Raw genomic sequence first — 17099 nt, forward strand, 5'->3', positions numbered from 1 at the left:
AAAGAATACTTGAAAATAAAGTATGTATCTAGGTTGATGTTTCGTCACATTTGAGACAGTACTGTTTGAAAAGAACAACATTATTAAGTTCGATAGACGTGGTGATGGGCTTTTAACTACAAATGTGCTGCCATGCTGTGTGGTAATGATTGCTCTGTGGAATACATTTTAAAAAATTATTTCAGATAGATTAAATTAATCTGTTTGTTGTCAGGCTTTTCATTTGTGTGAGGTTTGGGATTTTTTTCTAGCTCAGGAGTTGTTGACCTACTTGTCTGTTTTATAAATAAAAATAGTTTTTCTTCTTTACTGACAGTCTTCCTATGTAAACTGGAGCATATAATATTTGAGTAAGAACTTTTTCAAATAGTTTATATCTTCTTGGAGATTTTCATATGAATTTCCAATTAGAACAGGAAGGCCAAATGGTGTAAATGTTGTTATGATAAGCAGATGGGAGATTTAAAAGGCTGTAAAATATAAACGGAATGAGGAGCTTTGATATTGAACAGCATGCTTTCTGTCAAACATCCATTTAATTTACTTGTCAAAAGCTGGTACCTAGGCTGGCTGTTTTTGATACTTCCCTTTCCTTTCTTAAAAAGAATGGAAATATGTCATTTGATTGACCTAGATTATCTTCTAGTTTTAAACTAGGTTAAATTAAAAATGCAAATGTTAATTTCTTTCAAAGGTGCTGAATAAAATGTTTTAATTATTAAAACACTTACTGGGTAATAGATCTTTAATTTTGATTTCAGCAAGTTATTGTAGATTACATTGTAGATGTAATTTGTAATGTTCATATTTTCTATGAATGAAGTATAAAGTGTAATAGAGATGCTGTATCACTTCTTCCATTGAGTTGAAGAACATTAAGTGGATATAACTTTTCATTTTAAGTATTTGTTGTGATACTGCTGTGGAAAGATAACGGTACTGTAGGTATCACTGTAAAAGAGAACACTTCATTGCAATGTGTATTTACTTTTTTATTAAGTAAATATTTAGCACATTAAATCTTTCTAGTTTCTTCCATTTGAATTGCCTTTTTTTTTTTTTTTTTTTTTTTAACTGGGTTGACAGTTCTGCTGGTTCATTTTAGCACCTGCCATGGTATGCTTTCTACTTACTGTTTTGTAAATGTCTGGTTTGTCATTTTCAGATGCAGTTTTGACTTAACTCAGTCCTCTTTATAAATTTTCATAGTTTGCAGTCTCTCCTTGATTGTAGTTTGCCTAATGGGGCAGTGCTGGCATTGTCGTCTTAGTGCTTACATGTTCGTCTTGGTTTTGAGAACCGAACTGCATTCTTGTTATTATGCAGATTATGCTCAAATCTGCTACAGGCTTATGTCTACTTACAGTACGTTTGTTACCCTTGCATAATTTCACTACATGACATATAAATAAAAGAGAAGAGAAATGCCAGCTGTTTGGTACTGAGAGGAATGCAGACTGATTGCTTTTTATTTTCTTTAGCTTCCCTTTTAGTGAATACGGAGTGGTAACAAATGAATTAAATGATTGCTTTGGCTTGCTTTTTCTTAAAGAGAGTTTTGGAATGCTTCTTAAAGGCTTTTCCAAGCATCAGCCACTGAATTACTTTGGAGAGTGCTTTTTATCGTGTTTTTGTCTGGTGTCAAGTAGGCCATAATATGTGAAGAAGTTTTCCATAAAAGATTTTATCCAGTTTCCAAGTTTTTGTTTTCTTTTGTATTTTACGATGTTTTAAATAGCTGTGGGTTTTTTTCTGTGTAAGTATGTTGTATGTCATTTTGTTTATTGGAAAATAAAGGTAAAGTTTTGTAGGAACACTTCTTTTGTTTTTATTACTTATTTATAAGTTTTAAATTGTTAGTTTTGCTCTGCTTTGTTTATAATTCTAAATGTACACTGTTACATTTCTGAAATATTAGTTTTATTGAGAAAATCTAATGTTAAATAAGAAGCAGAACTTGCTTTAATTTAAGCTTTCACTTGGTGCTGTACAGAGGACCTGAGCTTAAAGCTAAATGAGGTACTTCTTTTTCACAGGAAATTGTAATGACACACATGCAAGTCACTTGCTGTATTTTGTGAACATTTGCCACGTTGTTTATTGGTTGTGATAGTGAAACATTAAGGTAGCAATTATCTTGATAATAAGTGGTCAAATGTTAAAAGCTTTCTGACAACTTGACATATGACTTTGGGATTAACTAGCTGCTTGTTCATTTTGAAGAAGCTTACCTCCGATTAAATTTGCCTAGTTGCATAAAGCCTCAGACTATGTAAGTCTGGAGCCTGTCACTTCCTGTGATTGCTGGATTCAGTACATGCGATTGAGAATGCTGTATTTTCAAAGGCTTTATGTATTCTGCTCACAGTGTTTGCTGAGCAGGAACTGTAGCTAAAAATAACTAAAATGAATTTCTCTGTCTCTCTCTCTTTCTCGCTGCAGGATGACGTAGCTTTGCCAAGGATTTATCAGCTAAGCAGAAAATGAGCTTAACATCCTGGTTTTTGGTGAGCAGTGGAGGCACCCGCCATAGGCTGCCACGAGAAATGATTTTTGTTGGAAGAGATGACTGTGAGCTGATGTTACAGGTAATTGCATCAGCCTTATATGTGCAACTGCTCAAATTGTGAACTTAATAAACCAGTTTTATATTCCTTCTGAAAATTAGATTTCCCAGATGTTGGTGGAGCAATTGTTTTCATTAATCTTTTGTGTTCATTGGAAAAGTTAGTTTAAATATATTGCCATCAAACATATAGTCACTGTCGAAGTACAGAGGATCACATTTCCTTAATATGAATCACATACAGAATGCAAGAATAGAAGATGAAATAAATTTTGCCATATGACCAGTAAAGTAGACTGTGTGCTCCCATAAAATGTGTTAATGCTAAGTGCACTGGATGCTTTTGAGAAGAGCTTTATTTTTTCTGCAACTTGTAATCTAATTTAGTCACATGATTTGATGTAACTCTACCCTATGTCCTGATCTTGTTGTACAAAGGCAAATGAAGTTAGTACAGAAGAGTATTTCTCTATCTCTAAGGAAGTTAAATGACTCAGTCTCACAGAATGGTTTCAGTGGAACTGTAAAAATACAAGTCTTAGTCAAAATAGTTTGATACTCCAGTAACTTCCTCGATTTTCGTGATCGCTATGCGGAACTCTTAGAGGTGTCTAACTGTATTGTTATGTAGCCATATTTCATGCTCTTTGTCTTATCGAAGCTGTAGTCTTCTGAGCTGCTTCTTTCTAGTATATTTTTGAATGGTTAATTGTAATATTTGGGGAGTTTCTTCTTGAATTCTTGTCTTTGGTTACAGTAGAACTCTTAGGAGAATTGAACTTCAAAACGAATGTTCTCAACCCTTTGTACCATTCAATAAAATATTTTCTTTTGGATTTTTTGTTCCCAAGAGTGTGTGTGCAGCCATTAAAGGCCAAATCTCACTTGCAAATGAAGTGCCTAGAAACCTATTTTTATGTCTGTTACTCAGAATGTAATATCTCTAGTAAACTGCATTTAGCTCTCAACCTCAGAAGGCGTACAAAAGTTTTATTGGTGATGGAAATACTTTGTCGTGTTAGAAAGTAGTTGAAAATAATCTTGATTTCTCTTTAAAGACAGACAGTATGATGTCTTGGTGATTTATGAGGGAAGTATTAAAAAAACCCAAACAAAAGGACCAAACAACCCCCCCCAAAAAAAGCAACCAAAAAATCCCACCCCATTCGTTCTTGCCCAGAAGATCGTAATCAAAAAATGCTTTTATTTTACCACTAGCTTGTTGTAATGGGTTGTTGTCTCTGAATAAGGGACCCTTTTCTTCCTTCTCTCTCCCCTATGCCATCTCCTGTCTGTGGCTGATCAGTCCTGATCAGATGAATATTCAGGCATTTATTATTTTGTGTTACAAAACTTCATTCATCATCACCTTCAAAAGTAGCTTCCTCTTTGATCAATATTGTGAGTAGGTTCCAGTCACTTACAAATGTTATTTGTTGTGTGTTGACCTCACAGGTAGTAAAAAGAATCAAGGGGCCTGATGATTTTCAAGAATATTCTCTTTAGCCTGCTGTTATGTTAGGTCTACATGCCAGCATGACTGTAACACCACATACTGCTGAAGGGGGAGGAACTCACCAAAGGAGAAGCTAATAATGTGTTCTTGTTCTGTATGTATAGCTCTTTGTGTAGGCCCTTCCTTTCCACTCCTGACAACTTGGTTGTTCTCTTCCTGCAAAGCATGTGGACAATGCATGATAAAGAAAGTAGCAAGTAATGCTTTTATTCATAATCTCTTGACAGAAAACATGTTATAAAAGCCTTGTTAAAAAGCATTTCAACTCTGTTGCATGCTTGATAGAAGTAGACCTCAGATCTGTACCTAACCACTGTTGCTCTAACAGAGGTTTTGTTCATGTCTGGGAATACAGATTTGCTTTCACTGGGTTATTTTGTAAATATGCTCAAACATAGTTTGCAGTCTTTGTATTTAGCTAGCCACTCCAGTGCATCACCCTGCTTGTGGATAAATGTCACATTTTCCTCTCTTTTCACCATTATGTTTAGAAAACTTTGAAAAGTTTTTGAGTCTTGATAGGGGAATCATCCCCAAAGTGTAAAATTGTACATTATTCATAATATAAAAATTATTTCCAAAGAAGAATACTCTTATTTTCTGTATTCTGAACGTTTTGTTAGTAGTCTGAATTGGACTGAAGAGTCTTTGTCTGAAATAATGCTAGTTGCAAATTTATTTTAACTGAGGATGGAGTTTGCCTCTTTATATTCATATACCTTTTAGCAAAATTATTCTGTGGTCTTTATTATTTTTGCAGTCATGTATAAATCTCTGTACTGGGTCTGGCTGGGATGGTGTTAATTTTCTTTATAGAAGCCCTTATGGTACTATGTTTTGGATTTGTGACTAAAACACACCAATATTTTGGCTGTTGTGAACAGTGTGTGCACAGTTTCAAGGCATTCTTTCTTGCTTTGCGCCTCCTACTCCTATACACACGTGTCTATGTTGAGGGTGCCCAAGAAGTTGAGAGGGAACACAATGAGAACAGCTGACCCAAGCTGGCCAAAGGGATATTCTGTGCAATACAATGTCATGCTCAGCCATAAATCTGAGAGAGGGGACTTTGGGGAAGGGAGCCACTGCTCAAAGACTGGCTAGGCATTGGTCTGCTTATGGGAGGTGGTGAGTGATCGCCTTTGCATCAGTTGTTTTATTTCTTCTTTCTTCTTCCTCTTTCCTTTGCTACTTAAAATATCTTTAACTCAACACATGAGTTTTCTTACTTTTGCTCTTCCTGTTTTCCTCTCCATCCTACTGGGACAGAGGGGAGCGAGTGACCAGCTGTGTGGTGCTTAGCTGCCAGCCAGGGCACCACAGTCTTATAAAAAGTAATTTTGATAGTACTTAAATTTGAATGGAGGGCTGCAATAAGAAACCAGCAGAAAAGTGGCGTTTGAAAGATTTGCACAATCTTTCACCTGTAAAGATTGTCTGCAATGAAAAAAAATGTGTCTGATTATATGCTAGTAATCTGAGCCTGAGGAGAACGATAATGTTCTGCAAAATTTCAGGTATTTCTCTAAAAGTCGCAGACTTCCGAAATCATTCTTATCATTTTGGAAGATGTGACAGAATATCATGAAACTTTAAGGATCCTTGGGGTCGTTTCCATTTTGCCTTATTTTTAATAGGAAGTAGCACATAAAGGTAATAAAACTATTGATTACCGATACAATTTCTATTTGAATAACATAATTGAAAGGAGTTGAGAAATTTTTCCCATAACCTAGGTGAAGACAGAATAATTCTTGCATTACTGCATCACTTGAGTGTGGAAAAGTGTAATCTCTGCTTGATGTTGTAGGCTCAGCAGAACACCCACATCAGTGGATTTTATTTTACTGAGATATCTTTCTTCAAGTGAAAACAAGCTTATTATGTTAATAGAAAATGAGCTATGCTAGTATATCTTCATCTACCGTTAAGAACACTTAACTGATATATGCTAGTGCAGCTTTTATTGGCATGAACCTCATTGTTCAGTCTTCTGTCTCTTCCTTAATTCTCCCCTCCACTTTTACATCCTGGTCCCCCTTCTATACTCCTCAAGACTGCAGAGAAAATTGGCTCAAATGATAAGTCTAAAAAAAACATAGTAAGTATAAGCAGAAGAGGACTGATCTCACTTCTTTGAGGAGAAAGTGAGGTAGCCAAGTGATGGCATGGAAAGGAAGAATAAGAAAGTAAATTGAAAAGAAGGAAGGAAAATAATATTATCAAGTCTCGAGAAATAAAGAAGAAACAAGATGATAAATGTGGGATTCTGAGAAGAGAAAGCATTTCCTTGGGAATCGTGATTGCATGGTCTGATGCCTTGAACTGGCTAATGCTGTGGTAACCTGGGACTGCTGGAACTGCCAGACTGCAGGTGCCAGGACAAAAATAAGCACAGAAGTCTTAGTTAGAAATTTACCATTCTCAGTGCTATACGAGTTGAGTCCTGAACAGTCCTGAACAATGAGTTGAGTAGCAAGGACAGAAGATGAGAACCTGAAACTGGAAAGAATATCATTGGAAGAAATTTGCTGCTATGCAATCATGTCAGGACATGGGCACTAGCAGAATTGCCAGAAAACAGACTGAGTGCACAGTTGGGGAAGGTGAGCTGTGTCCTGCATCCAGTTGTGAACTCTTCTAGATGTCAAAGTGCTGACCACATGCATGCTTCCAGGAAGCGTATATCCAGCCCCACCGCTTCCTTGCTTGAAGTCAGCACCTCAGGCTACAAATGCTTGGCCATGGGCAAGTGCTAAAAGAGGGACTTGGCTGTTAGGGAGGTGGTATTCTCAGAGAAAATAGTGGCAAGGATTGTTTCTGATCTATGGGTGGACATTTGGATGGAAAATAAAGAATTAATTAAATAAATGCCTAAGTGCTTAAGGAAGGACTGATCAAAGAAAACGAGTCAGAACTGATGGGAGTAGTAATTCAGGAGCCACTCAGGCATTAAGTGAAGAATCCGTAGCTAATTTGTTCAGGAAATTGAGATCAAGGAGAAACAATTTGAATGCTTGTTTACTATGGTAAGTATCCAGGGCAACACAGTGGAAGATTTACTGATGCATGACAGGAAACGTTATGGTTCAGAAAGAACAGTAATACCGTAGAATCATATTCATGTTTTGAAAGATGCATGTAGTTAAGGAGAGAGAAATAAAGGTGAAATTGATGATGTTAGATTAAACATCAGTGATGTTGGTCCAGCTTGCAGCCCAGAAGGCCAACCGTATCCTGGGCTGCATCAAAAGAAGTGTGGCCAGCAGGTCAAGGGAAGTGATTCTCCCCCTCTACTCCGCTCTGGTGAGACCCCACCTGGAGTACTGCGTCCAGCTCTGGAGTCCTCAGTACAAGAAGGATGTGGACCTGTTGGAACAGGTCCAGAGGAGGGCCACAAAGATGATCAGAGGGCTGGACCACCTCTCTGATGAAGAGAGGCTGAGAGAGTTGGGGTTTTTCAGTGTGGAAAAGAAGAGGCTCCAGGGAGACCTTATTGCAGCCTTCCAGTGTCTGAAGGGAGCATACAGGAAAGATGGAGAGGGACTTTTTACAAGGGCATGTAGTGATAGGATGAGGAGTAATGGTTTTAAACTGGAAGAGGGTGGATTTAGATTAGATATCAGGAAGAAATTTTTCACTATGAGGGTTGTGAGACACTGGAACAGGTTGCCCAGAGAAGTTGTGGATACTACTTCCCTGGAGGTGTTCAAGGCCAGGCTGGATGAGGCTTTGAGCAGCCTGGTCTAGTGGGAGGTGTCCCTGCCCATGGCAGGGGGGTTGGAACTAGATGATCTTTAAGGTCCCTTCCAATCCAAACCATTCTATGATACTATGATGAACTGGAAAAATAATATTTTTGAATAAGATATGCGTGGATCTGATTTATAATCACAATGGGGAAACAGTAAGAAAATAATCCTTCTGAGTTAATTTAGGGTTCTGCTGTGGGCACCCAGGGCCAGAGTTGGGTATGGTTAGAGATTGAGTTTTTTCATGTGTGGGACTAATTTTTTAATATCAGTTGAAGGAATATGCTATGTAGAAAGAAAATAATTGTGCTACTCTAAGAAATAGTGATAAATGCTATCTCGATCTGTTTTTTAAATACCTTTTTTTCTTGTTACATATATATATATTTTAGTCACGAAGTGTGGACAAGCAACATGCTGTACTGAACTATGATGCCTCTACGGATGAACACTTGGTCAAGGATTTGGGCAGCTTGAATGGGGTAAGTTACGATCAGAAATGGATAGCCCCCCATAGTCTTTTCTGTGATTGTTTGGTGGTTTTTTTTGAGCAAGGAGAATATGACCTATCAAGTGTACATTAGTACCTTTTTTAATGCAAGTTTGAAAATGGGGAACATTTGAAAGGCAAATATAGCTTTTGTGGGAGTTTTCTGCTGCAGATTCTTTAAAGGTCTGCAGTAAATTCCATTAAAAGGAGGGTCTTGGCGATAGGAAAAACCTCAAAAGAATAAAAAGGGATGTGTTACTCTTCCGTATTTCAGAAATATAAGGAAAAAAAAAGAAAATCTTGATTCTATTGTAAAAAAAAAAAAAAAAAGGCATTTCAGTCTCTAATATGTCTGGTTAAGAAATCGACTTTTATTTCGTATGCTCTTCCTTTTTTCTCCATTTTCATACAGAAAAGAATGTTAAACTGTACTTCATATGTGGAAAAATAAATAAATATGCAATAACCATGTTGCATGTAAACCTGTTTAGCTTATTGTGTATTTGCATTTAGTTTTTCAGTATCCTTTCAGTGTCAAAAGGTCTACAATTAATGTGTCAGTGTCAAGTTATCACAAACCAATATAGGGAAAACATAAAGTTATATATGTCATTTTACATTTAAGGCTTTTCTAGGGATTGCATATACAATATTCTAGGTAAGCTTCACCTTTTATAAATGTTTTGAATAGTAGAACAGATTATTAAAAACTTAGTAACTTTGTCATATTTTTGTAGCCCTTTAGATATTTCTTTATGAACTGTTTATACTCACTAGTTGTGGTTGTTATTTTATATAACTTTTAAATGTTTGGCCGTGTCATGAATATGTACTGAGTAAACTTGTGAGTTCATCTGTGATAGCTATTCACTACCAATAGCTTTCTAAATTTCAATTCAAATAAGCATTGTCAAAGGTTTAAAAAAATAGAAGCTGAAGGAGACATGTCAAGGTTCTGCCTGTAAGCGTTGATTTAGGTTTTTGATCTTGAAGTGCATTTCAAAATAAAAACCCTGTTAGTTTGTCTCTATTAGGTTTTCTGTAATTTTAGGGTAACTAACTCAGCCTTCCAAAGACTCAGAATCTCAAGTCCATATGAAAACAGTATAACCTGAAGGATTATTTCCTTTGCACAGTTGTAGACGTATGAGAATGTTGCTCTTTAAATATTTAATATACCTCTGCATTTTGAAAATCAGTGCGCTGTTTCAAGGCTGTGACCAAAAAATTAATTCAGCACATAGTAATTTTTGGCTGAGCCACTTGATTTTTATTTCCTGTTATTCCTTTAGTCAATAGTCATATCTTCAGATTTTCCTTGCCTTGTCACAAAACTTGGATTTAGAAAAAATATATGTTAAAAAGCCTTCATTCGCCTCCTTTCTTTGCCTCCAATAAAGAGCTTTCATGTATTTGCTTCGCTTGATCTGATTCATTCTGAAGTTTGAGGTGTCAATTGCTCTATAGCTGTTTACCCAGAGGCATCAAAGGAACTCTTTCTTCCCAGTTTTGGGACAGGGAATATTAAGTCTTAGGAGTTCAGTCCTTGCTCTTTGTCTTCTCAGTGCTTCCCTTACAATTTATTTCCAACTGTGCTTTTCTTACATACCTCTAGCTACCTGCTTTCAGGTAAAAAGAAGAAATGCATAATTTGTAACATCATAATTAAACCAAATTGTGTAGCAGAACAATATGTGCAATGCCTCTGTACCATGTGGTGAACTATTAACTAGACTAATTCTTCTAGTCTAGCTACTATTTCCACTGAGAACATCACATCCCAAGCAGCCAAGCCCCTCGTTTAGTGCCTCATCAGCTTCTACCAATTCTTATTTTGCTTGCTTCATCAAGAGCAAACGTTTATTTTGGCCTCCTGTTAGTCCCATTTCTTTGGAGAATAGATATGTACTTTTCTTAGTTTACAGGACTGCTCCATTTCTGGTGTAATGCACTTTAACTGCTCAAGATAATTCAGAGTTTAAGGGGAGATGTCTACTACCAATACATAGGGCTTTTATGAGTCCCAGATACTTTCACGAGATGAACTGTGATTGCACCTGATGCCCTAATGCCTGAATATTTTTATCCATATGGTTGATTCACACTCAGTTCGGTGAAAAGGTTACAGCAGTCTTCATCCTGGACTTTGTAGATCTAGATTTGAAAATAAAACAAAAGTAAATTTTAATGAGATTTACATGATGTAAAAGTTTTATTTCCAAAATAAAGTTCTATTTCCACTATGACTCCTCCTGGTCATTCCTACTTATCTTTTATTTCATACAAAAAAGATTAAGGAATTTATCTTTTCTGAAAAAAATGTGTACAGTTGCTAAGATATAATCTATTATTTCACCAATATCAGCAGAATTCAACTGAATTGTCTCCTTGTCACCTCAAAAACATACCAGAAAAAATATCAAGCATCTATGGCCCTGTTGAATAACATTCGTCTCAGGGATAATTGCAAAACAGCGAAGTTCTTTCACACTGATATTTTAGGGCTGGATTGCAAAATGCTCGGCAAACTTCGTGGTGGCATAAGGAGAGTTGACTCTCACTATTTGAAGAATAAAGCTTTGGAAATCATGTGAATATATAAAAATGTGTGTAGCATGATTTAAAGAGGGAAAAGGATTTCTTATTTACGTAGAAACTAGCTTTTTCAAGCTAGCTTTGTCTTGCATCCCAAAGCCTGTGAAGGAATTTCAAAACTCCATTGACAAAGCTACTGAGGCTTGGTTATTGTATGCCATCAGTTCAGTCATGAGATGTCTTCAGACTGCACACACTGCTTTCAGAGCTCTCTGGCTTGAGTATACTGCATGCACATGAATTTCAGAACCCTGACCTGGAAGGATAAATGCACATATATACACTCGTGTCCTCAAGGCAACCTAAATTATGGTGATTCACTAAAATTCAGACTGCGTTGAGGATAATCTTCACTGGGTTTTTGCTCTGAACTCTCATAATGTGGAATAAATATGTATTGAACACCACTCAAAATTTCGTGCTTACAAACCAGTAAATGGTGGGACCTTTAATTCTTATTTCTCACAGAAGATACTTTCTATGATGTAGGTAAGCAATTTTGTAAATAATGAACTGAACATTATTTTTATTTAGAAAAAGAAAATAAAACAGAAGATCCTGTTACAATTTTGGGCAAGGACATTGTTTCTGTCTTTCCAGGCTTCACCTAGTAGTAATAGATTTAGATGAGCAACATAAGCGTTCAAAAATTCAGATTCTTGGCTGGCTTAATTATTCAAGATTTTTTGTGCATTTGTGTGTCCCTAACTTCATAGTGCTTCAAAAATGGCATATTTCAGTTGCTGCATTTGTTAGAAACATGTACATGTTGTCGTAGAATTCTTAAGTTTGAAATAGGATGATCCTGTGGGGTTGCAATATTTTGAGTCCTCAAAACTGGCACAAACCAATAGTTAATGTATTTCAGAAAAGCACCCTGGATGTTTCATCTACCTGCAGTATTAATGTGTAGTTGTTATGAAAAGTAAAATGAGCAAGAAGCTGTACATTTTTTAAGGTATGGGAGAATGTAAAACTGATAAATAGTTCATAAAACAACGTAACAATCTCATGCCAGCTAAACCATAAATCTTTTATTTGCCCTAAATTAAGGCTTCATTTTGGATTTTAAAAGAAGATGAAGGAAGTAACACCAAGGAACAAGAGACTGATCACATACAGCTGATTATTCATATTTCGTACAAGGAAGATGCTACATTCTTATAAGTTCAGATATTACATTCTTTTCAGGTAAAAGGAGAGGGAAGATTTCAAGAAAGCCAGGGGAGAACATGGGGGAGAGGAACTTAGAGTGTAAATTGTAGCTTCCTAATACAGATTTTAATCAAGCCTTGAGGAATAGTTTATGGCAAGATGCTGTGTGGAAGTTTTTTGCCAGCTCACACTGTGGACGGAGTTTTCAGGGATCTATAACTCTGAAAGTGTCTTAAATATTATTCAGAGTTACATTTACTGTTTACGTTTTTCTGTGTAGTCTGATCTCTAGTTTTTGTAATAGAGAGCTTAATATTCTATTCTGGTAGACAAAACATGTCTTCACCCTTTTATATTTGTCTGTCACTGAATGAATTTGGAAGATACTGATACAATATAGAGTTCTCTGAAGGTAAAAAATTCCATTTAAGAAGCAATTTACTTTCACAGTTAGAGATTCAGCCTAATCTGGAGAGTTCTAAGAGCAGTGGTATGACTTGAGATGAGCGAAGGGTCAATTTGAGAGCTGTCATTGGGAGGCCAATCAGCCTCAGTTCCAGTGAAGGAATGAGCTCCCCCCTCCACCCCATTTCTTACAAGGTCTGGTTTCTCTTTTAGAATTTTATGTAAGTGACTTCCTGGAATTTTCTTTAGGGTTTGAGTAATCTAACTTCAAGCCCTATTTATGTTCATTTAATCTTTTTCCCACAGAGATGAAATTGTTTTCCAGCTCCTTCCAAATTACATCTCTGAGGTCCATTTTTACTTGAACATGTATTATTTTTCCTTCTTGCTGCCTCTGTAATTAGTCATTCTATATATCTCGGGTGCTCTCTTGGAATTTATGCCAGCATGTTTTTGCAAAATCCTTGTTTTTTTGTTGTTAGGTTTAATCCAGACCTTGAAATCTGAGTCATTGGTATTCCATACTGCCTCTAACAGTCAACTGATATGGCTGGTGAAATTGGGCAAACTTTCAGATACATAAATTCTTTTCCAAATAACTGAAAGCTAGTCTCCAACTATGTTTCCAACAGTGATTTCAAGGAGGAGAGGATTATTTATTTTACAATAACTGAATTTTCAAAAAGTATTGTCAAGCCTACAGAATTCGTTCTGCTTTGCTCCTAGATGGTGTAATAATGTTATTTCTGCTTACAGATGTTCTTATACCTACTCTTGAAAGAGTCGCAATATATTGAATTCTTTATCACTGCGTTTGGAGTTACTCAGATGTAATAACTTTTTGTTTCTCCTTTAAGTCGTTTGACAATGTTTAGAAATGATAAGCTACCTCAGAACTCTCATATCCAACGTTAAGTACTGTACAAATGTGATGATGAATCAATTCTGACAGCTAATTCAAATTGAAAAAGGAAACTACAAGAAAAATAATGAGTGGAGGTGCAAATTTTGAGGGAACATTAATCAACAATTTAGTAAATACTGCTAACAAGATTAAACTTGTAAGAAGCTTTTCAAGGCCAAGGTGATGTCAGCAGTTGGTGTTTAACCTTTGTTTTGAAATATTTTGTGAAGTAGGTGGCAATTTGAACTTATAGTTTAATTCCCCAGTGAATCACTAGTAGAATATTTGCAGTGCTGAAAACTTTCTTATAAAATCGGTTAAGTGATTTGTCATTTTATTATTTTGGAATTTAACAGTATCTCTTTCTGTCCTTGTTTAATTCTGTAGACGTTTGTGAATGATGTGAGGATTCCAGAACAGACATACATCACTCTGAAGTTAGAAGATAAATTGAGATTTGGATATGATATCCTTGTCATAAAAATGCACAATGTCCTGACACGCTTTTCTTGCTGAAAGTATGGTGGTGTTAAATGAAGAGTTCTCATACTACTTGAGAAGCAACTTCGAAATATTTATCTCTCTCGTTACTACAAAAATGCCTACAGTAGAGAAAATTGCGGGTTTTAGAATACTGTATCTTGGTCAGAACCACCGATAAAGTACATTTCATTGTTTCTCACTGCAGGAAACCTCAAATTCCAATTACTATTTAAAACCTAACGTGCAACTTCTGTTTTACAAAGTAACGTTACTTTTCTTTGAGGCAAATATACAAATATTTGTATCAGATGACATTGTATACAAGGAGAGAAAATTACAAGTAATTACTCAGTAAACTATCAAATAAAAAAAAAGAACTTATATTATTACAACAGTAATGTGTCTACTCAATGTTCTGTTTACAAATGGTAAATAATTATATTGTGGTTTGCGTTTGCTGTGATGAGTATGATTGTACATGCTAGTCCTAACAGTGACATATTTGTAGAACAAGTGTCACCATGTCTATGTAAGAATAGGCTGCAGAACTGTTGCTTTTCTGTAAAATCCTCTTGTGAATTGAGAAATCTTTCCACTGTTTTCCTTAGCATTTCTTACATACTAATCTTTTTACTGTTGTCAGGGGAGAGATGAGAGTCCCTGAAGAAGCACTTAAGGTAACAGTGTGCAGTTCCTAGATGTTCTTCTGTCATTGTCTGTTGGTAACATCGGGGTTTTTTCATTCTTTAAGGGTGTTTTTTCTCTCTATTTAATATCATGTAGCATGAAAAATTCACAAGCCAACTCCAATTATCCCAAAAATCTTCAGAGGTAGAAGGGTCGAAGCAAACTAGCTCCAAAAACTCAGAGTCCAAGGTAGCAGACTCCACAGCTGAAGGGCACCACAAAACTCCAGAAGCATTGAAATCTGAAGAGAAATCAATGGGTAAGGTTCATTTTTCCTGCAGAAGCACACAGAATTGGAAGGGATATTTATTTGCTTTGCTAGGATGCTTGTGAAGTTCTATAGATAGATGTAAAAACTTCACATATGTGAATTTTTAAACATACTTTAAGTGTAATTAATAACTTTCAGAATTGAATTTTTTGCCTTTTTTACTGTAGTATCCACATGTTAAGAAAACTCATAAAGGGACATTTAATCAGCATTTATCAGATTTTTGCATTTCTCTTTACAAAATCTCAAACTTTCAACATTTGTGGCAGGAAAGTGTGCTATTTTTTTGCAGATTTACTGAAAATCTGAAAATATTTGTTCAGGAACAGTTTGTACTTTTTGCCACCACTACTGTCAAGTGCTCTCTTTTTTTGTTTCTTTTTTTGTTTCTTTTTTTTTTCTTTTTTTTTTCCTCCTCTCTCATCCTCTTCCCTCTTTCCTTCTTTTTCTGTGGTATAACTAATTAACCTGTTTGTTTTGTTGGTTGATCTCACATCCTATTAAGGGTACATAAAGCCTACCTAGTACTTCAGTGTTCCTATTCAATATGTCTTTTCAGCATTCAAGTCCTCTTAAATTTTCATAAAGTAGCACAGAGGGGTTTTTTTATCCTCATCTTCCATTTTTCTTTTCACTCTTCCAAAAATAACAGTCAAAGTTAATGATAGGGATTTATATTTGAGTGCAACTCTCAGAAGCTTTATGGAGATTGATTGTCTCACTGTTGCTGTATATGTACATAGCTGTTTACTATTGCTAATTCAGTGCACAAGTATCAGCCATCAAGTTTTTAAAAAGAATTCACCATTGACTAAAGTGCAATGCTGTTTAAAAAACTAAGTACTTAGTATCTTCAAATTGTATGGAATTTTTTGGCATGGCTATGAAATTCTGTATCATCTTTGGAACGGCAGTGAATAAAACATTGAATAAAAATGTTGACATTCACAATAGGCAAAGTTACAGACAAGCTACTAGGGTGGATTTGAACAGATCATGTTATTTTATATACACGACTGTTTAAAGTATCTTCAGAACACCTGTATGATACTAGAATAGCTAAATCTCAGTAGGGTGAACTATATTTCCAAGAGAACAGGTCAAAACTAATCCAGTCAATGTATCCAGGTAGAAATCTTAATTATATCAGTGGGTTTTTTCTTATTTATTCTTTATTTTTAAATGTGTTTAATTAATCATGTGTATACTTCTTATATAAGTAATAGCATTTTTAATTGTACTGTAATTTAAGTATTACCTTTTAAAAATAAATAAATGGTTGCGCTCAGTAAAGCTTTACACAAGGTAACTTTCAGCACTCTGTAGTAGCTGTCAGCAATTTGGAACCTTGGCAACATGGCAAAATTTGATCAGTTTTTTGTGCAGTGAGTTCAGATTTCACTGAAAGGTCAATGTGGGTAAAAGTGAGAATCTTCTCTCAGAAATAGCAGCAGACAGCTTTTAGGAATGTACTGCTATGCTGATGACTTCAAACTGAAAGCAGAAAATAATGTTTACAGATATATCAGGGTAACAATAAGGGATGTCAGCTGCCTTTGCGTAAATGTTTGCGCCAGAAGTTTTGATCAGGTCATTAGTAAGCTTTTATATTTAGAACCCAGATCAGTTATCTAATCTCCAAGTTTGTTTTGTATTTAGGCAAATGCATGCAACCAATTCATATCAGCTTCCAGGAGATACGATTTTCACTTAAATATTACAACTAAACAGAAAAGTAATTTCTTCTGCTTTGGGCTGATTTTATAGATCTTTCTGCCATGCCTCGTGGGACACCTTTGTATGGGCAGCCAGCCTGGTGGGGTGATGATGAAGCTGATGAAAAAAGTGGTTGTAAGCCAGATAGCAAGCATGAAGAAAAAGTGCATGAGGCGGGGGCTTCAGGTAAGTCTGTTGTCTTATTTTTGTGGGGGTTTTGTACATACATTCTTAACTAATTAACTAAATAAATATTAATGTTTGTAAGTCTCATAGACAGTTTGCATAGATGAAAGCCTATTAAAATTAAGTTAGTTTAAAAAATTTAAACCGTGTATTTCCAGAGACCAATTTCATGTATAATGTATCAGTTTTCTAGTATATAATACAATTTATTATCAGCAGATATAGAAAATAATGTTACATGAACCAGTGTGTCTTATTTATCAACTTAATCCATACCTGTCATTTTATGTGCTCAAAATTAGAGATTTCATAGGGATATTTCATCAAAGTACTTTGTGAATATAAATGGTGCTATATTATTTTTGTATTTGAC

At 35.5% G+C, this 17099-nt stretch overlaps 1 protein-coding gene across 4 annotated transcripts in view; it reads left to right on the forward strand.

Annotated features, from left to right (window-relative positions):
* CEP170 (centrosomal protein 170) overlaps positions 1-17099 on the forward strand; it is a 106813-nt gene that overhangs the window by 21276 nt on the left and 68438 nt on the right. For all 4 annotated transcript variants that reach the window (XM_063328925.1, XM_063328926.1, XM_063328927.1 and 1 more), the window contains exons 2-7: positions 2443-2588; positions 8227-8316; positions 13771-13849; positions 14485-14543; positions 14650-14812; positions 16592-16726. In XM_063328925.1, coding sequence (XP_063184995.1) covers positions 2484-2588; positions 8227-8316; positions 13771-13849; positions 14485-14543; positions 14650-14812; positions 16592-16726 — 631 coding nt within the window. In that variant the 5' untranslated portion in view covers positions 2443-2483. The remainder of the gene's footprint in view (positions 1-2442; positions 2589-8226; positions 8317-13770; positions 13850-14484; positions 14544-14649; positions 14813-16591; positions 16727-17099) is intronic.

This window comes from Chroicocephalus ridibundus, chromosome 3 (assembly GCF_963924245.1).
Source record: "Chroicocephalus ridibundus chromosome 3, bChrRid1.1, whole genome shotgun sequence".
Lineage (NCBI taxonomy): Eukaryota > Metazoa > Chordata > Aves > Charadriiformes > Laridae > Chroicocephalus > Chroicocephalus ridibundus.